This window comes from Cucurbita maxima, unplaced genomic scaffold (genome assembly GCF_002738345.1).
Source record: "Cucurbita maxima cultivar Rimu unplaced genomic scaffold, Cmax_1.0 Cma_Scf00025, whole genome shotgun sequence".
Lineage (NCBI taxonomy): Eukaryota > Viridiplantae > Streptophyta > Magnoliopsida > Cucurbitales > Cucurbitaceae > Cucurbita > Cucurbita maxima.
Window position 1 is genome coordinate 1,037,100 of NW_019272041.1, and position 21,064 is coordinate 1,058,163.

The window sequence follows — 21,064 nt, forward strand, 5'->3', positions numbered from 1 at the left end:
AAAGCCAGATGAACAAGCAAGGAATATATGGAAATGGGAAAAGAAAAAATTCGAAGGCCTTCAGAAAAAGGGGCCCTATATTTAGCTCGAAGAAATGAAATAATACAAACTATCAAACACTTTTCCCTTCAACAAAACCGGGATGGAACAAATCGAACTGCCGAAAAGAGGGCTTCTACGAACTTCGTTCGCTGAAAATTCCCGTTATTCTCGTCCAACAAAAGTACAATATGTCTCAATGGATTCGGTCGAAACCCCGAGGACAATAAGAACCTCCTCTCAAATTCAATGGAGTTCTGTAGATCGCCGTCGCAGAAGTAGTGATCCTCTTTATCGAAGAGGCCGTCGAGATACAATAAACTCAAAAGGGAGATAAACAAAACCCTTAAGCTCCCATCAAAGCAAGCAAGCACCAAGAGTCTTCAGCCCGATCATTAAAAAAAACTCACAGAATCAGAAATCTAATCTTCTCAAATCTACCCAACAGAAGAACAGCAGCGGCGAGAGATCAGATCCTCAAATCAACACCAGTCGTCAAGCAGCAATCGAAATCCAGGAAACCCAGTGGCGGGAGATGAAAATTAGCAAAGATCAATCGGATTGTTGAACAGCGCGGCGATGAAATCACAGACAGGAAGAGAAATCAGTGAAGTCCAAGGGGAAAATTGGCGCCAGAAAAGAAAAGGAGGGTTTGGGAGTAGCGTTAGGGTTTGGAAATTTGGGAATTGGAAAGAGAAAAAGGCATCGAATTTTGAGAGAGCTTGAAGAGATTGAGACTACGAGAACGAAGGGCCCCCATTTACTTATCAATTTCGGGTTTTTTTCTTCTTCCTATAAAGCCGCCGAGTTTTTACGCCGCGTTTTTTTAACTGCCGCGGAAAATAGTTAAAAGCTTGGAATTATTTCTGTGTTTTTTATTTGAATTTATGAGGTCCACCTTAATTATCTCGGGTAAGATATATGGATTTTTTATAAATTTAAATTTTAATCAAAAACTTTTTTTTATATATGGAATTTTTATATCTTAATATTCTTTCCTTTTATTTTATTTTATTTTTAATATTTAATTTGTTTATATTTTTTTATTGGTAGTAATTAGTCGCTTGATGATGGTATCGTATTATGAATATCAATGAAAATAGACCTCCGATTTTAATTCTCTTTCTATTTCAATATTTAATTAATTTATATTTTCTTTATTTATAGGTATTAGTCGTTAGCTTGGATCCTATTTAAATGATATGAATATCAATGAAAATTATCTTCTATTCCAATTCTCTTCCTATTTCTCATTCTTAACGTAACGAATGTTGATATTTTAATTATTTTTAGTTTTATAATGATGTTGAATTATGTTAATATGTTACCATTTTTGTTCTTGATTGATTTTTTTTTTTTTTTTGAATAATTATAGATTGATTTGTGAACTTTTAATTATCTTTTATCAAAAGATTGTATCCGAATAATTATAAATGGTAGATAAATAAATTTTTTTAATAATCCGACAACCCAACCCGAAAATAGAGGGTTGGGTTGGTTTGGGTTGTGAAATTTTGGGTTACCCATTTAACAACCTGGACTTTTGGGTTGGGTTGGGGATTTTTTGGGTTGGGTCAAAAAAATCCCCAACCCAACCCAGGTCATGTACATCCCTACTTTTTTAGAAGCCCAAAGCAAAGTCATGAGATCAAATAGACAGTATCATACTATTTGTGGAGGGTTGTGTACAGAACATGAAGTACACTATGAAGAAGTGGCAAACAATCCACAATCGGTGTCAAATGGATTTTTAAAATTCTATATTAATCGGGGTTCTTGCTTACATCATTTAAAGTGAGAAATGATTTGGCTAAATCACGATTCCATTTAGAATCGTACTTAGGTCACAAAGGAATCATTCCTTTCCTTTTTATTTCTTTCTTTTGTACTAGCAATGCTCTGGACTAATTTTCTTGCACGACAATTTAATTTACAGTATTAGTGGCTTTCCTGCTATGAAGACACCTAATATACGAGAATTAAGTAAGTACTTGTTAAGACTTTCAAAAGCGTACTAACATACTTGATCTTACTCAAAATTATCTCGTTTCTAAATTAATCTTGAAGACGTTTAGCCTGAGATACATTCGTTAAGCAATTATTGGGCTTTAGACCAAAAACGAGAAAGTATCTCGATTCAGTGGAGTAGGTTCGCATCGATTGGTCAAATTGGAGATGAATCCACGGATATAGGGTTGATATGAAAATAAAACCAAGTTGTAAAAAGACATATTTCTCACCGTTAAATTCCTTTTATATCAAATGATATGAAAACTCTAACCAATTATATTCAAATTGTCTTTGTTTACAACGGTTATGATTGATTAAGAACTCGAGGGTAGATGTATAAATGCAGAAGAAGATTAATAATAAAGAGTGACGTCGACGCACGTGAATGGAAGAAGATTATCAATATAGTCAATATATTAACTCATTGATCTCCTCCCTCTTTTTATAATTTTTTAAGTTTGTCGAAGTCCAATTTTCGAGTCGTTTTCAGAAGCGTCAATAGTACCTTGAAACTTCAAATTAAGTTATGCTTGTAATATGTTCGAATGAGTGATCAATTTTCATGAAGTTAATGAAACGAACTCCAAAGCTGAATAAAACCGAAAGCATGACTAGGTATCCATGTTTCGGTAAGTGTATTCTCACACTTGGGATAAAATATTCCTGTATATGATGTTTGGTGTTGTTATACATGAGCGATTAGGAGTTCACTAACTAACCCTTAGTTCCGAACTCGACATGGTCGTCAAGGGTTCGGATAACATAATATAACGAACTATATTTTATGTGTACTTTATAGGGACTATTAAAAGGGGGTTTTCGACCATTCTTTAATCGTGGTTTTGTTTGGACAAGAGCGAAAGACCACATAGATAGATGATGTTGATTTGATCGAGGGTCACAACCTCTTTTATACCGCTTATGTTGTGGGGTCTACTAGATGGATACCAATTGAATCCTTTTAAACATAATGGTATGATAAGAACTATAAGTTGGAATAGGAACATCCGGGTAATACCTCAAGTGCCTATGACAGTAGGCTTATGATAATGATGACAAGGTTCACAAATATGATAATAACAACGAGAGGGGGAATACTAGAACGCCGAAACAAGAACCCTTATAGCCGTAAGAATGAATCATAAGACCCAACCAATCAATTACAACTAAAGAAAGAGAACTCACGGTTTCCACTCCATGACCCTAAATATGTTTAAGACATCGAACGAACGAATGAACCAATGACATAAGACTTAACAAATAATTAAGAACTACAGGTAAACTACTTACTAAGTATTTTTATACTCGTCGATGACACTTCAATTCATATTTCAAATGAAGGTTAGACAAAATGATCGAGGCAAATGTGTGCATGAACTATAAGATTATAGACGTCAGACTAGATAGTTGTTTCACATTTTTTATTGATGTTTTACTAGGATTCTTTTAAATGCACAGATGTCTTTAAAGATTTAAATTTACGTGTATTTTCATATATCTTATATTAGTAAGTGATAGTCAGTAGCTTAAATCTTTTTTATTTTTTCAAATATTTTTTTTCAAAACATACATGACTTTACATAGAAATTTAGTATATTATTGCATTTTTTAAAATATTATTCTACAAATATAACATCTCAAATAAAATAAAAAAAATATTTTATTTACTTTTCTCAAGAATTGAATTAGAATTTAGAACTAAAAAGTTAGTTATTTTTTTAAACAAATTTCAAGACAACTGTACTTGGCTCGAAAATGTATATTCCTCATGATACCACGTGTCGTGTTCTCGTTGGTGCACACTATTAATTTTAATTATTATTATTTTACTTCAACGAAAAGAAAGCCAAGCTCGATTGCAGCTATTGTACTGAAACACAAATTTATAATTACAATTTTACCACCAAAAATAAATAAATAAAGAAAAAAAGGGTACGAATGCTCTCTTGCTTCTCTTTATCTCTCTCTCTCTCTCTCTCCCTTTCTGTTGTTGTTCGTCTTCATATCACTCTTCTGACATCATATCTCACCGTCGATTTGCCGGAACCCTAATTTCCATAATCGGAGAACCCAAAGCTCTTTGTCTGTTCTCTTATCAGCCTATTGGATTTCTCGCTGAATGCCGTTTGGGTTTTCTTCTTCTATTTTCGTTTGAGTTAGTGCTGCGGCTGCTTATACTAGGTTGCTGCTGGTCGAGACCGACTCAAGCGTAGGGTTTTTATTTGAAGCAGTAGATGATTGTAAGACAAGTGAATAGCTGAGATCAAACGGGTTGGTTTTCATCACCGGATGGAGGGAGGTAGCGTCTCTAGACTTACTTCTTCTGGTACTGTTCATTTCCTTTTTTTTCAAAAAATTCTTTTGGGCTTGTTTATTATATGTGTTTTTTTTGTTGTGATTATTTAGAGCGAGTGTGCCTCTTAGTCTGCTTTGAAACGATGAGCTGTAAGGCTGGATTTATGAATAAAGTTATTGAGGATTTTCTTTAAAGTTGTCCCGAGATCAGTTTTCATTAATTTTTAGCACTTTGGTGTGGTTTTTGATACATGCCAAATGCCAATGTCGTGGAATGTTGGATTCATGTCTCGCAGCTATGTGAGTATGGGGATTTAGGAGAGTTTCTCATACTAATTATTCCATTCAGAAACTGTTCTCGAGTATATGGCCAATAGTATGTGTACTTAGTAGGGTAACCGCATCCCATGTGTTGCGTTGATGAACTACTTTCTAGAATGGGTACCTACTAGTTTTTGTAGATTCTATTGCTGGAGAATTGAGCTGTGTAAATAATTATTGGAAATGTCGACGCATAGTCTTCCTACATCTTACAAGGTCTCATGGATCAAGGAAAGGTAGAAACCTCTCTGAACAGAATAAGAAATAGAAAAATGTACAGCCTTTTTGTATGGAAAATTTGTGCTAGTCTACTTGAACGATATTCCAACCAACGAGAAAGGTAAATCAACACAGCTACTGTACATCAGTGGAATTTTATATATCTGAAGAACAAGTCGAATAAAAAACTTTATATCTATATACGTTCTGCTTTGGCGAACTCCTATTTTTAGCATCCTTTGTATTGACAAATAACACAATGGTACTCAATGGTATGCAAGGAGGGGCAAGATTTAATTGAAAGGACTTACAATCTCATTTCATCATGAATTGATATTTGAAATTGACGTGTTGTTGCCTGCATATAGAACATGGATATATTTAAACGACGATGTCCACAAGTCTCATGGGCTTCTCGCGCTTGTCATATTTTAATCCGCAGCAGTACTTTTATCCTTTTTCCTTCTGTGCATGCTAGTTTTGCACGCTGCATAGTCCACTTTAAACAAGTTGTATATGTTACTGCAAAAGAACCACCAAAGCCAGCATAAATCAGCTTGCACCGGTTAAATGCATGACAAATTATGTTTTGAAGAGGCTTGGTGGTGAGCTATGTCGAAAAGTTATTGACCATACCTAAGCCTAAATCCTATGTGTTTGTCATTTTCTTCTACCTCTCTCTTTTGTTGGTTATTAAGGCTTCTTTGGTTTTTGATTCATGCATATGTTTTCGATTATAAAGAAAGAAAAAAGTCATTTTCTTCTACATATGTCTTATATGTTTTCGAATATAAGAGGAAGCAAGATTTTGTTCATTTGACTTCTCATTTTAAAAAAATCAACTTGCAGTTGGTTCATAATTTCATGGACATGATTGGTCATGAGGTTTAAAATACCATGCAAACAGAAAAAAAGAAAAAGAAAAAAGAAAAAAGAAATCCGCGTGCTTCAAAGTAATGTGGTTAATATATCCTTTTCTTATCCTCTCCCAACTTACAGTGTTCCTTCAAATTTCAATGTATAAAAAATGTTTTAAAAGTATTTTTTATTCTAATTCCTCTTATTTTAACAGTAATCATTCAACTCGTCAATCTATGTAGTTTAATAGATGATATCCAAGCTATTTTTACATAATTGTCAATTATTGTAAAAATAAACTTTATGATGAAGGTGTGCTGAATTTTTCGAACTTCTAGCAATTTCATGAGTTTGTAAAATTATGAAATTATTAGAAGTTTAAAAAAATCATTCAGTGGTTGCTGATTTTTCTCAGCCCATGTCTTCTTCCTTCGCCTTTATTGCGGTTTCTGTGTGAATTGTTCGTCGACCTTCTTTCTTTGCTTTGGAAGTTGGAAGTTGGAAGTTTTATTGTATTTCTTGTAGAAGGGATACTTGTAATTGGAATCCTATTCCTTTGAAGGGCTTTTGTATAAATCCATTTTTCCTTGTCTGGTTAGTCCTTCTGCCCTAGGTGATTCCATCTTTCCCTTGTTGTGAAAGGTGAAAATCGCAAGGAAGGTTTAAGTTTTTTATTTGAAAGGTCCTCCATGGACAAATTAGCACCTTATGGTGTTGAAGAGAGTGCCCGACTTGATGGCTCATTGTGCTGTATCCTTTGTAGGAGGGCAGTTGAGGATCTCGATCATATTCTTTGGTGGCGTGATTTTTCTTACTAGTCTAGAATTGGTGAGGTTTGGAGTGAGAGGAACAATATAATTGTTAGAGAGTTGGAGAGATTTTTGAGTGAGGTTGTCTTTTGTTAGGTTCTATATTTCTTGCAAGCTTCTGCGGTGAAGCCTTTTTGTAATTTTACATTAGGTTTTATTTTACAGGATTGGAGGCAGTTTGCTTCCTTTCTCGTGGGCTCTCTTCCTGTATGTCCTTGTGTCCTTTTGTTTTCTCAATCAAAGTTTGGTTATTGATAAAAATAAAAAAAAAAAGAAAAGAATTTGTATAGTTTTTTTTATAATAAACGTTGGTGATCAGATATGCTTGATCTATTCTATTCTCTCAGTCTCTCTCTCACCATCTCTCATCTCTTTCATCTTTCTTGGTGTCGATTAAATTTACTCTTGCGAGTTTTTATGGATTACAGTAGTTGCTATGTGGAAAACAAGTCTTCCTTCATTAGGTGTGTTCTATTTGTTGTCTCTCTTTTCTACCTTTTCTCTTGGTGCAAAGGAAATTCGATCTTGTGAGTTTTCAATGATTATAATAGTTGCAAGGGTGAAAACAGATCTTTCTTCATTTGGGTAGTCAATGTCTCGCCAGGTTTCTTGATGAAGTTTGCTGAGCAGAAAAAACAGAGCTCTGTTTCATATTAGAGTGTAATGGGTCACATTATACGGTTGGAACAAATATGAATGGATCTTTCTTCATTATTCTTAGATTGGTAAATATTTAAGAAAGAAATTTATGTTTGTATGGAAAGAATATCAAATCAATTTAGATGATTTATGGAAATCACTTCTCATCTAATGAAGGTGTCAAAGATGTACTACGGTTATAGCAAGGTTAACAAGGGTGGGTGGAGTGCGTTTTGGGAGCTGTTGGGAGATTTCAAGAGGAAATTGGACGAGTAGGAAGTGTTGGAACGGCAGCATTTGGGTAGAATTGTTTCTGATTTAAGGGGTTAGAGAAGACATCTTTTGTACAAATCGTGAAAGGAAGTTTGATTAAAAATGCTGGTGAAAGGTGGAAAATTTGGTGCTGGAATGGAAAAATTTGGGTGTTAATGCTTCTGGTCTTGGCATCATGAGTAGAAATCTTTTGTACGAATCATGAAAGGAAATTTAATTAAAAATGGTGGTGGAGGGGGAAAAATTAGGAAGGAACGAAGGAAGGAAAATTTCATGGAAAGGATGATAATGTTACTTGGGTAAAACTCAGCCTTAAAGGATGAATATCTATACCTGGAGGATTCTGAGTTTAGAAAGAAAAGACCGATGGGGAGTTGAAGTTGAAGAAAAAAGAATTACCTGTGAAGAGGAAAATCGAGTTCGGTTAAACTGATTAGGAATGAATCATGGTTAGAATAAAACTTTGTCAGATGAATCATAGTTACAATAAAACTTCATCTCTTCGTTGCAAGTTTGGGAAAAAGGTGTGGGATTCTTTTGGGTAGGTTTTTTTGGTCTTCAGGGGTGTAAACCAAATACGCTAGGGGATATTGGTTGAAGCTCTGTCCAGTTGTTGGCTGAAAGATAAAGCTAAGGTGCTTTGGGCAAGTGTCTCAAAGGCAATCCTTTGGCTGACTTGGAAAGAAAGTAATGCTAGAGTTTTTACAGATAAGTCGATCTCTTTTGATCCTTTTTGTGATCGTGTGCAGTTCACGGCTTACAGTTCGAGTGCCTAACACCATTCTTCCTGTAATTTTTCTTTTTACACTATGAACTGAGTGGAGTGCTTTAGGTAGGTCCTTCTTTTGGGAAGGGAAGCCTTGTCTCCCTTTGTCCTTCAGGCTGTTTTTTGGGTGCCTTGGTGTTTTGAATGTTTGTTCAGTTTCTTATATATATAAAAATAGATATTTCATTTCTGTGATGGTTAAACAAGTCCAAACACAAGATGAACGACTTCTAATATGATATAAGTTGCATGATCCCTGTATTTTACTTGCTTTGAAGGTTTGTAAGAGCTGTATAAGGATTTTGAAAGTTCCTTATTTCTTATGACGAATTTATTCTAAATGTGGATATAAATATCCGTATCATAGCTACCTTTTCTAACCATTGTTTTTCCCAATCATTTCTAAAGCAGAGATAAACCCATGGATTATGATGACAATGACTTTCAAAGCCAGAATCTTCATTTAGCTGGTGAAGGAAGTGCCAAATTTCCTCCTGTTCTTCGGCAATATGCTCTCCCAAAGTTTGATTTTGATGACCCCCTTCAGGGGCATGTAAGATTTGATAGCCTGGTTGAAGCTGAGGTGTTCTTGGGTATTGAGAATAACGAAGATAATCAGTGGATTGAAGATTATTCTCGTGGAAGTAGTGGGATAGGGATTAGTTCTTGTGCAGCAGAATCTTGTTCTATATTGAGACGGAAAAATGTTTGGTCGGAGGCCACTTCCTCTGAATCTGTTGAAATGTTATTGAAATCTGTTGGGCAGGAAGATATCAATCTCGCACCAACGGTTACTGGGAAGTCAAATGCTTGTGAGAAATTGGACTACCTAACAAACCCAATGGACCCTACTTTAAAAGATGACGGTAGTAGTTTTTCTGAAGTAGGCGATGTACAGCCTACGCTACTACCAGATATAAGTCTTGAGGAATTGCATGTTAATGAGGACATAAGAGGGGAGCAACAACAGCCTCAAATGGACGACCCCACTGAATTTCAAGAGATTCAAACTGTTGATGGAAGTTTGGACGAGGATGATCCCAGTGTTTCCCATGAACTTGATGGCATTCCAGCAAGTGAGGGAAGTCCAGTTATTGAAGAAAACAGTAAGCTAACATGTCCAAGTACGCCTGGTACTTTTGCTGCCATATCATTGGAAGATAAAGGGCAAGATGACTTTACCGCTTCAGGAAAGCATATAAATAATTTGGTTACTTTCACGCAAGCAGGCAGTGGAAAGTTGAGCAATCAGAATATTGAACAGCAAATAAAAGATTTATGCAAGAATCCTGTTAATACACATATTGAAAATATTGAACAAGATTCACATGATTTTAGTAAAGAAGACCACCCTCTTTTATCACCTACAGTTGCAGTAGAAAGATTGATTGTGGATTCTACCACCGCAAATTTTCAGTCCCATGCAAGTATGACCTTGAAGGGAGTTTGTGAGTTCCATTCAGGTAGTGGAGAGTTTACATCTGGAGTTCCTGCTGAGACTAACAATTTTGATGATAAGGTCTTGTGTAACAATTTGGAGATCCGGAATCCGTCCAAAGAAAACATGCACGAGGTATTACCTACAGTTGTTGAAGGCGATGCTAGAACCGAGGCTTCTGCAGGTGAGGGGGAAAACATTGATGCTGAAGTTCGTGCCTTTCAAGGGCCTAAAGTTCATTCAGTTGGGCAGATGGCTAATACACAGGAAATACTTATTGAAGAGCAGCAATGTTTTCCCTTGGACATTGAGGTACAGAATAGTAAGTCTGAGTCTTCTGCATCTGCCATAGAGGAAAGTAATTCCTCTAAGGTCGACAAAAGCATCAGTGGTCATATCAGAGATATTCCTGATAATTTTTCAAAGGAAACACAAGGTATTGTTAGTTCTAGAGATGTTTGTGAGTGCACTCTTCCCTCAGACAACTTTCCTACCACGGGGGCTGAATCAACACACTTATGCGAGGAAAATAAACCGTGCCAGCCGGTTGATATCCATGCTGAACATGCTTCTGTCAATGACATGGAAGAAAGGCGATTATCTTCTGATTCTATTAGTGTGAATGACAAGACTACTGAGTCTCCTGTCACAAATAAGAGAATTGTATCCCCGTCTTTTCAACAGAGTGGTGTCGAAAGTGAGACGATAGATACAAAATTAGAGTCCAGTGTTAATGCTGGTGAGGAATCAGGTATGTGATCTTCATACGTAATTTTTGTGCATGTTTGATGTCAGATAGCTATACTTCACTTTTGTTCAAACTGGAGAACGTTATTGTAACTCATTTAGAGAGGTTTTTTTCCCATCTTTTGTAAATTTCATACATGAATGAAACTGTTTCTTATTAAAAAAAAAAAAAAAGTTATATATGCCAGCATATTTGAGCCATTTACTTTTTTTTTCTCCTTCCTCCTATAGTTGCAGTGTCAGTTTCTACCTCTGACCACACATCTGAGGCAGTATGTGCTATACCAGTTTCTGTCTTAGAGGATGCCAATGTTAGATCATGTGGCATATTACAGGGCGACTCCTTACCTTTAGTTGAAGCTTTGACAGACAGAAAAGATGCTGATGACAAAGAGTATCTATTGCAACGTAACGTAGTGGAGTTTACTCAACCAGATAGAAAAGAAGAAAGTGTTGTGATACTTCCTGCTGAAGGAAGTTTTCCTCTGTTGGATACTTCTCAACCTGTGGCGGAGTTTCATCTTCTTTCTCAAGCTGACAAATCTGCTTGTGTTACTGCTGGCCAGGGATTAGGTGAAAGTGTCGATCAATCTATTTCAAAGAATTTGAATACAGATGGCTGCAATACAGAGAGCCAACCTATTCCTCAAGTAGACGTTGCCAATAATCTTATCCAGGACTGCGGACAGGAAATGGACATTGATCCAGCATTTTTTAAGACAACTGCAAAAGCATGTGATAGTGGTGTTAAAAAGTCAGGTGCGTCTCTTTGAATTTGCGAGTTAGTTTAAAGGTTTTAAGTGTCTGTGAAATTAAATTATTAGTTTTCTTTATTACTAACTGAAGTGAATTTAATATTCTTACTTTTTTTCTAGCAAAGTCTTTCTAGATTTCTTTAAGTAGAAGTAATTTCTTGAAAATCTAATATTGATTAACTTCAGTCTAATAAGTAATAGTTAATAAGTGTCCTAGTTGAGTTAGGTTTAGTTTTCTTTAAGGACTATCACTTTTCCTAGTGTTTAGCAGATTTCCCTGTGTGTTAAGATTCCTATGGTGCTGTACTGCATTCTACAGCTTTATTTTGGCTAGTTTTCCCTATCTTGTTTTTCTTTGTAGATGGTACCCAGAATCTGAATTTTGGATACCATTTGCCACAATATAAAAAATCAAAGATAAGAGAGACATGTACACAAAATGTTATCATGTGCCTTTGCATAGTGCCTTAGTGCCTTGTGTGTTGTGTCACAATTGCACTCTTGTGGCAGCGGGAGAGCGACTGTGCAACACTTGTTCTAACCTAGCAAATAAGTCAGCTGTGTGAAGGTTGGATTGTGTGGACAATCTTGACACAAGTCTTGGGTCATGTTTGAGAGAAATGTTTTAGAAAACATGAGTAAGGAAATGCGTTAAAAAACAAGTTAAAAGAAAGCCATATTATAGGTTAAAAGAAAATAAGCAATAACCACAACTTTGATTGTATATAACTTAGGTTGAAAGAATTGACAACTAGTCATATTCTTCTATAGTACATTTTGGCTAGTGTAGACACGATTTTGGTGAACGGTCATACACCCTCGTATTGACACGACATGAATATTAAAGACCTAACTACACATGAAAGAAAGTTAAGGGAGTTCGGAGCGGGCATGCGGCCATGGACAAAACGTCTTGGACAAGCATGACCGGAGAATCCGATACACGGCCACAGGCAACATGCCTTGGATAAGCATGATCGTGACATGTTGCATGCACTTATTGTGCATGTTGCTTGTCCCACGACACATGTTTGTTGTGTGCTGGTCTTGCTCCTCACGGCATCTGGCGTCTAGGTGGTGTGCATGAGTTTGTGGACGGCTGAAACACCGACACCCCATCACGACTATGTGTATCTCTTGCGCTTCGTTCCCTTGTTGGGTGGCCTCAGTTACCTTTCATTGATGGTGTGTTCGCAAGTTCCTGATTTCCATCTCTCTTGAGGTTCCTCTATACAAGGCCCAACATTGTAAAGGATACAAGGGCTTAATTCAGCAAGGATTGGTCACCCTCCATCCCCCATTGTGTGCGCATTGCACTTTGGAGCTGCCAACATGTGTTATCGACTTTACTGGCTCCATGTATCATTTGTCAATCCCCCTTGATTTACATGGTCTGACCTGATCCCATCGTCATAGAGTTGCTTTGGGACCTTCGAGAAAGGGTCTGATTGATAATTACATTCCAATGATGCTCTTGCCTGCACACCGATGGTTTCAATTCTCTTGTAGAACACTGCTGATTCCTAATGCGATTGAAAAAAAAAAATGAAAATGTGTTATATTGCCAGTTGTTTTCTGATTTTTCTTCTCATTAGAATCCTTCAAACCATGACATTTTAAATGATTTCTTAGAATTTTTTTGCTTGTTGACTACTCATCTTTAACTCCATTGCCAGGAGAAACATTTAATACTTATCAGGAAGATCAGGTAAATACTAAAGTTTTTTCGGAATCTGTGGGAAAAAATTGTCAGAAAGCTATTGCAGCGAACACCGACAGTGAGTAACCAAATTACGTTACTTCTAGATAAATGCATGTGAATTTTCTCTTGTATATAATTTCCAAATTTCTTAAAACTTGAATTTTCTCTCACTACTCGGTTGCAGATGCTGCTGGCATAAAGGAAGGTTCATTATGTTCAGCTACTTTTCCTCAACCTCATGAACAGACGACTGTGATGGAGAGTGATAATTCTACTGATACTGATAAACATCCTAATTTACCTGATGTTGTCAAAACTACTGTGGCTTCTTGTGATCCAGATGAAAAGGATTCAAATAATGGGCCATTAAGTAAGAATGTTGAAGCTCCAGAGGCCAATGGTACGGTGGTTGGCGATGCATCGTCTGGTTCCCAGTTGCTCAAGGGAAACTGTGCCTCCGAAAGTGAGACAGTTCTTACCTTTGTGTCCAGTTCATCGGTAGATCTGCCAAAAAATTATTCTGACATTGCAGTAGCACCAGCAGCCAATGCTTCTTTGGTGATTCTTTTCCTTCATGTCATGGATGCCATTAGATCTTTTCCCCCTTCATAACAACTTCCTGTTCACAGGATAATATATACATTTTTTTCTGTTCACATTTCTGTTTTCACATTGTGGATTATTTTTATCGAAGGTTGTGGCGGGACCTCAATCATCTTCTGGCCTATCCAAATTGGACGTCAAGAATGCTCAGGAAATTTCGCATGGGAGCCCTCAGTTGTCTGAGGTAAAAGTTTCACGTGGTCGTTCCAAGGGCACTTCTGAGCGTAAAAATAGGCGTGCTTCTGCCAAAGGATCAGGGAAAGAGTCATCTACAAAGGGCAGTCACATGAAGAAATCAGAGAAACTAGAGATATCTAAAAGTACGCCCATGCGCAATCCTGGAATTTTCCAGCTTGCACAGTCTAATGAGATACAACATCATGGGCATGTGGAGTCCAGTGGTGCTAAACCATTTGTCTTTATTGGTGCTTCAGCTTCCAGCATTCCAGACTTGAACAATTCTTTGAAGAATTCTGCTTCCCCATCTCCAATGTTTCTACAGCCTTTCACAGACTTGCAGCAAGTTCAATTGCGCGCTCAGATTTTTGTTTATGGAGCTTTGATGTGAGTACTTAATTTATTTTTCTTACTTAAAACAACCCAATAAAATTATAACACTCTCAGTTTCCTGTATATGTTTTAGAGAAGTTCGTGTCAGAACTGAAAACCATTGTAATTGTTCACCATTCGTTACTGTTGACAAACGTTCTAAGAGATTGAAGTCTTATCCTATTAAAAAAAGAGGCAGACAGAAAAAAAGGCACTTCATCCTTTTAAATAAAGCACAGAAAATTTCTCATACAGTTCGTTTAATTGAACTTCTTTCTACTATGTAATTTTTATGGATTTAATCGTTGCTGCAGTCAAGGTACAGCACCAGATGAGGCATACATGCTGGCTGCATTTGGAGGACATGGTAAAACTTTCCCCTATCATTGATTTGGTTCACCATATGGATGTCGCTTTTTCTTTATTTATGTGATTCTTAAATTCAGATGGTAGAACAAACCTTTGGGAGAATGCCTGGCGTATGTGTGTAGACAGGCTTCATGGAAAAAAAACTCAGCCTATTAACCCAGAGACACCTTTGCAATCACAATCCGGTACTTTGTGAGGCATTTTATACATTTCTAGGCTTATTTGTCTCTCTGAATTTAAAATTTTGTTCTGTAGGTAGGAGTACTGAGAAAGTAAATAAACAAAGTACACTACAAAGTAAAGCTGTATCTCCTCCAGTCAGTCGAGTTAGCAGTAAGAATACTTCAACAGTGTTAAATCCTATTATCCCTCTTTCCTCACCACTCTGGAATATTTCCACACCTTCAAGTACTTTGCAACCTAGTATTATGCCTCGAAGTCCAGTCATAGACTATCAGCAAGCACTTTCTCCATTGCATCCGTATCAGACTCCTCCTGTCAGGAACTTCATTGGTCATAATCTGTCATGGTTTTCTCAGACCCCATTCCATAGTACCTGGGTTGCTACTCAGACATCGACACCTGACTCTGGTGCACAGTTTTCTGGTTTGCCAAATACTGAGCCAGTTCTCTTAACACCACTGAAGGAATCATCTATGCCACAATCCTCTGCCGTGAAGCCCTCTGGTTCAATGGTTCACGGTGGAACTACTTGTAATGCATTAACTGGGGCCTCCCCCCTGCTTGAGTTAAAAAAGGTGTCAGTAACCACCGGGCAAAATTTGACTGGATCAAAAACGAGAAAAAGAAAGAAGATTACAGTTTCTGAGGATCCGGGCCTTATAACTATGCAGGTTCAACCACATTTAAAACCAGTTTCAGCTGTGGTTACAACTACAATTTCTACTCTTGCAACATCTCCATCTGTCTACCTTAAGGCACCTTCTGAGAATTTGATTTTATCTGCATCTTCATTGTGTCCACCTACTCACCCAAAGAACGCTGGTCAAGATTTGAGAGGGAAAACTATGTTTTCGGAGGAAACATTTGGCAAGGTTGCGGAGGCTAAGCAAGTGGCTGAGGATGCTGCACTGTTTGCATCTGAAGCTGTTAAACACAGTGCAGAATTGTGGAGTCAATTGGACAGACAGAAAAATTCAGAATTAGTATCAGATGTTGAAGCTAAACTAGCTTCTGCAGCTGTTGCAATAGCAGCAGCTGCTTCCGTCGCAAAGGCTGCAGCTGCTGCTGCCAATGTGGCATTAAATGCTGCACGTCAAGCAAAATTGATGGCTGATCAGGCGTTGACTTCATCTAGCCATGAAGTTTCTTGTCAAAGCAATGAAGTTCCTATTCATGGCAGTGCTGTTGGTGTAGGGAAGGCCACTCCAGCGTCCATCTTGAGGGGTGAAGATGGAGGAAATAGTTCCAGTTCTATTATTGTTGCTGCTAGGGAGGCAGCTAGAAAGAGGGTTGAAGCTGCATCAGCCGCTTCTAAGCATGCTGAAAATGTGGATGCCATTGTCAAAGCTGCCGAGCTGGCAGCAGCTGCGGTGTCACAAGCTGGAAAGTTAGTTGCCATGAGCGATCCTCTTCCCTTGGGCAAGTTAGCAGAAGCTGGTCCAGAGGGTTATTGGAAAGTCCCTCAAGTTTCATCTGAGCTGGTTATGAGATCTGATGATGTTAATGGAGGATATTCCAATTCAGCAATTAAGCATCCTAGAAAGGGACTGTCAGGTAAGAATGAAATTCAGGCAAGTGTCAATGTCACTTCACTTATTCCTAGAGACATATCTATGGGTTCTGTTGAGAATCATCCCAGATTGGTCGAAGGTATCACAAGTTCTGTACCACCTCATGAAAATGATCTGAGAGGGGAAAAGGACCAAAATGCTTCTGGCCTGACAAAAACCATTGGTGTTGTTCCAGAATCTGAGGTTGGAGAAAGATCCTCCCAGAACGAGTGTGAAAAGCCCAAGGATTTAAGACAAAGTAGCATCAAGGAAGGTTCCCATGTCGAGGTATGAGATTGTTATATTTAACTTTTTTAAGTCTCACCATTGTTGATATTTATTCTTTCTTCTTCTTTTGAGTTGCTGAAGCTATGAGTAGGAGTTCCAATGTGGAATTTAAATGCTAAGAAGTATGCACCTGTATTTACTAATCATTTATTGATGTTTTCTGAATCTTGATTTTGTACTAACTGGATTGGTTATGAATTAGGTTTTTAAGGATGGAAATGGATTAAAAGCTTCTTGGTTCACAGCCAATGTGCTGAGTGTGAAGGAAGGGAAAGCTTATGTGTCCTACACTGAACTTCAACCTGAACAAGGTAATGACTAGCGAAGCATAAAATGTAAGCTGACGATCTTATGCTTTTGTAATTTGAGATTGACCAAGGCACATTATTTGATTCTTGCATGCAAGAGAAGATGTAGTTAAACTATTTTATCATTTTCTTGTCCATAAATTATTTTGTCAAGTTCATGAGAGTATATTGGGCTCTTAAGAAACTGTGAGTATATTGAGGTTTAGAAACATGTACAGTTCTTGACTTCTCTTTGCTGACTGTTCACTTTCTTGATTTTTGCAGGGTCAGGTCAACTAAAGGAGTGGGTTGCTCTTGATGGTCAAGGGGGTATCGCACCAAGGATACGAATTTCTCGTCCTATGACTAGCTTGCCGAGTGAAGGAACGAGGAAGAGACGCCGAGCAGTTGCAGGGGACTACATCTGGTCAGTTGGAGACAAAGTTGATGCTTGGATGCAGAATAGGTGTTGTTTTGTCTCTGTGCTTCCTCATTTCTTTATTGCAAATAATTTTAATTAAGCAACATAGTATACGGTGAGAAGGGGGTGGATACACTCCTGTCCAAAGTCACTGAGAATCATACAGATCCCCGACTTACCTATCTATCTTTGGAAAACCCCTCATTCTTGGAGCCAAGTTTCCTTAAGATAGTGCAGATGTCATTTCAAAGAACAGTATCTTTAATGATGACTGCACAATACTTTCTGGATAAACTCCAAAAGCTTGAAAGCAAGTAATTATGAAAAAGATTCCATCACATTCATAGAGAGAGTAAAGAACTACGAGATTTCAGTACTTACCTCTTTTAGCAGAGTTTGAGCCATCATGCAAGTAATTTTTTGTTATATTGTCACGACTAATACAAATGAGGCTTGCGTCTCTAAATAGGTTAGAGACCAAGTAATTACAAAATTACGCTGTTATAAGGGCTAGCTGCTTTGGGTAGTTTCAACAGCTACACTGTTAAAAGATATAGATTTTATGCGTGGGTACCATTTATACCCATGTTCAATCTGTAATCTGCTGTTTGTTTATATTTTTCCAGCTGGCATGAAGGAGTGGTTGCTGAGAAGGACGCAAAAGATGAAACAACATATACTGTCTGCTTTCCAGGTATGTCACTATAATTCAGAGTTTAATTGACCTTTTTCTATGAAGATTGTGCTCTCTCTCTCTCTCTCTCTCTCTCTCTCTCTCTTTTCTTGTAAATTAACCATCATTTGGTTCTTGCAGCTCGAGGTGAAACGTCCACTATCAAAGTTTGGAATCTCCGGCCTACTCTCATATGGAAAGATGGGGAATGGCTTGAGTTATCCGGCTCATATGTAAATGACTATTCTCATGAGGTTCTTACCTTACTTATGATTGTTTGACCCTGATTCTAAATTTTTAATCTGTCGAAATATGCTGAGTTGCAATTGCATTCAGACTGTTATGCCTCAGGAAAAGCGCATGAAGTTGGGCAGTCCAGCTGCAGAGGTTAAAAGGAAGGATAAAATGCCTACGATTGTGGAGGATGTAGAATCAGTGAAGCCAGCGGACTCAAGTTTGCCTTTGCTAGCAGCAAATGAAAAAGTATTTAATGTTGGTAGACATACTCAAACTGAGAACAAGTCTAATCCATTAAAAACTGGTCGGACTGGTATGCAGAAGGGGACATCAAGAGTGGTTATTGGTGTTCCCAGGCCTGGAAAAAAGAGAAAATTTATGGAAGTGAGCAAACATTATGATGCGGGTGCTCGAACTACTGAAGCAAATGATTCCACTAAGTTGGCCAAGAATTTGATGCCGCAAGGATCCACCTCCAAAGGATCAAAAAGAACTTCAAAATATGAAACGAAGGAAAAACATGCAAATGACGCCAAGCCCATGGGTGTCAAGTCCGGAAAGCAGCCAACTTCGTCAGGTAAGACTAATTCACAGAATAAAGCCCTTTTGGCAAATGTTTCTGCTGATGTTTATCCTTCGGCAACAGAGGAAGCAGTTATCACCAAGGATCCTGGAAGCCAGAATGAGGGTGCTTCAGGGAAGAACGACCAAATGGATGTTCCTTCTTTTTGTAGCATTGAAGAAGCACCAGAGAGCTCGGTCTTATTTCCTCCAGCACATGCTCCCAAGAAAGCATCCTCATTTCACTCGAAGCCTGAACGAGCAAATAAAGGAAAACTTGCTCCTGCAGCTGGGAAATTGGCAAAAATTGAGGAAGAGAAGGTTTTCATTGGGAATTCTAACAAACCAAATTCTAATGTTATTGAGCCACGTAGATCCAACCGCCGAATTCAGCCGACCTCAAGAGTAAGTCTTTGATACAAGAACCTTAATCAATAAGTTTGGCATGCCTGTGCATTCTGTTTTCCCTTGAGCCTAACGTTGAAAGGAGTCTCTCTCTCTCTCTCTCTCTCTCTCTCTGTTTTATTTTTTTCACTTGTTTCATTTATTCATTTTGTATTTTACGTACGGTGTACCCTCGTATATGTTTTGTAACGTGCGTGTGCATTCTGAATCTCGGTGCTTGCAGTTATTAGAGGGACTGCAAAGCTCATTGACAATTTCAAAAATTCCTTTTATTTCACACGATAAAGGTCAAAGAAGCCAGAGCAGGAATGCATCTAGAGGTAAGAACTGATGTGCCAGATTCACTTCAGAATTTTGCCTCAAATTTACGTTACATCATGATGAAAATGTATTTCTTGATTGTGGCAGGGAATAAAATCTAAGGGGGGTCTCTAGCGAACTTGGTTCTAGGCCCAGGAAATGTCCTCTGCCGATAATTAATGTGACTTTAACAGTAGTTTTATATTGTTGTATTTAATATATAGATAAATGTAGGAAAGGAAACTGTTGCTTCCTTAGTTATGTTATACTCCTACAAGTTTAGCTTTAGTTGTTCATATTTATTGAAGTTACCTCACATTTGTGCTCTCTCAAAGCCCCTCTACCATAACAGGATGTATATTGAAACTCTCCTTGTAGGTTGGTCTTGGAATTCAAAAGGTAGTTTGGCTATTCATTCATGTCCTCTTCCACCACCCCCTTGATCTATAATAATATCACATTAGTCTTGTGTTATTTCAGAATCAAAGCATCTACTCCGCTTCGTTCCCGTGCGGAGTTAAATACAGACTTGGTGCTTTTAAATTGTTACTGTTTTTCCAGTACACTAGAAGGTGGTGGTCAGAGGGTTCAGGTACTGCCCAAAATTTGTTCACTGAACAATATATAGAAGAAAGAGTAATGTTGCATTGTTACATTATGGCCACCTTACCAGTAAAGTTTTCCATAGATCAGTATGAATCTTTTCTTTTCTTTTTTGTTTTTGCTTATATTATGTATTTTCTTCCCCAGTCCAGATGTATTGAAAATGTAAATGTTGGTTTGGGTTCATAAAATAGTGCTGGGACTGCGGGTATCACTGAGTTCTTGGTAGCGTTGGTAATGGCATTTGAATGTGGCTGTTCTGAAACCTGAGAAAAGGAGCGTTTGGTCCTTAAATAATACAAGGGCGTACCAAAAAACAATTCAGAACAAAATGATTCTAATATATATATTAAGAAGGGACTCCAAATTCAAATGATTCACAAGGAGGCATTAAATGTAATTCACCTCCTGAGAAGAATTTTTAAACTTTGGTGTATTTCTTAAGGGCATGTTTGGATCGCTCAAACAAAAAAAACGTGATGAAAGTGACTTCCAAATTGAACCGAACGTAATAAAATTTAGAAAAAATCAAGGTAGAGTAGATTTATATAGCGAAGTGGGACTAATGGAGTGAATGAGGGGCGATTGCAAGTAAGCTGGAGCACCTTAGAGAATCGATCCCTCTCAATGTTGGTTTTCCTTTTGTTTATTACTTTTTATTTGCTTTCAAATTCAAATAATCTAGAATTATCTTAATAAATAAATAAACAGGCAAAATTTACCACATTTATTTTAGAAAATTGAATATTTGTTCTTGGGTAACTGGCTGGAATTAAGAGTCATGAAAGCAATGTTTAACGAGAGTTCTTTGTTCCATTTATACCCGAGTATATGCTCAACCTTCGAATATATCAATTTCTAATTTTTTTTTTTTAATTTTAAATCTTCTACATTAATAGGTATTAATCATCGTTTTCCTCTCATTTATATTTAAATCATTCATCATAGAATGACAATAGAATAGAATTGAAGTTTTATAATTAAACAATAGAAAACTTCACAAAACTCCTAAAGGTAATAAATCATCTTTTAGAGGAAAAAAAAATGTTGCAAAAATCGACGCATTCTAGTGAGATGAATTTATATCGACCAAGTGAGATCCGATAGTTCCGCACTTAACCCGACATCCTTTACTAATGAATTTAGCTTTAGATTAAATGCATT

At 37.3% G+C, this 21,064-nt stretch overlaps 1 protein-coding gene across 11 annotated transcripts; it reads left to right on the forward strand.

Annotated features, from left to right (window-relative positions):
• Nucleotides 1–3,980: 3,980 nt before the first annotated feature.
• Nucleotides 3,981–19,713, forward strand: LOC111498317. Of its 11 annotated transcripts, none has more exons than XM_023149470.1 (18): nt 3,981–4,375; nt 8,641–10,418; nt 10,646–11,173; nt 12,846–12,947; nt 13,050–13,429; nt 13,566–14,038; nt 14,338–14,390; nt 14,470–14,577; nt 14,648–16,225; nt 16,322–16,413; nt 16,616–16,724; nt 16,986–17,166; nt 17,748–17,815; nt 17,936–18,048; nt 18,131–18,608; nt 18,678–18,997; nt 19,221–19,317; nt 19,406–19,713. In XM_023149470.1, the coding sequence occupies exons 2-18, from the start codon at nt 8,651–8,653 to the stop codon at nt 19,417–19,419; spliced, it is 6,462 nt and encodes a 2,153-aa protein (XP_023005238.1). In that variant the 5' UTR covers nt 3,981–4,375; nt 8,641–8,650; the 3' UTR covers nt 19,420–19,713. The 11 variants fall into 11 exon arrangements, with proteins under 11 accessions (XP_023005238.1, XP_023005240.1, XP_023005232.1 ...); XM_023149472.1 differs by having other exon boundaries at nt 13,566–13,794; nt 13,909–14,038; nt 14,648–16,413; XM_023149464.1 differs by having other exon boundaries at nt 8,638–10,418; nt 14,648–16,413.
• Nucleotides 19,714–21,064: the final 1,351 nt, after the last annotated feature.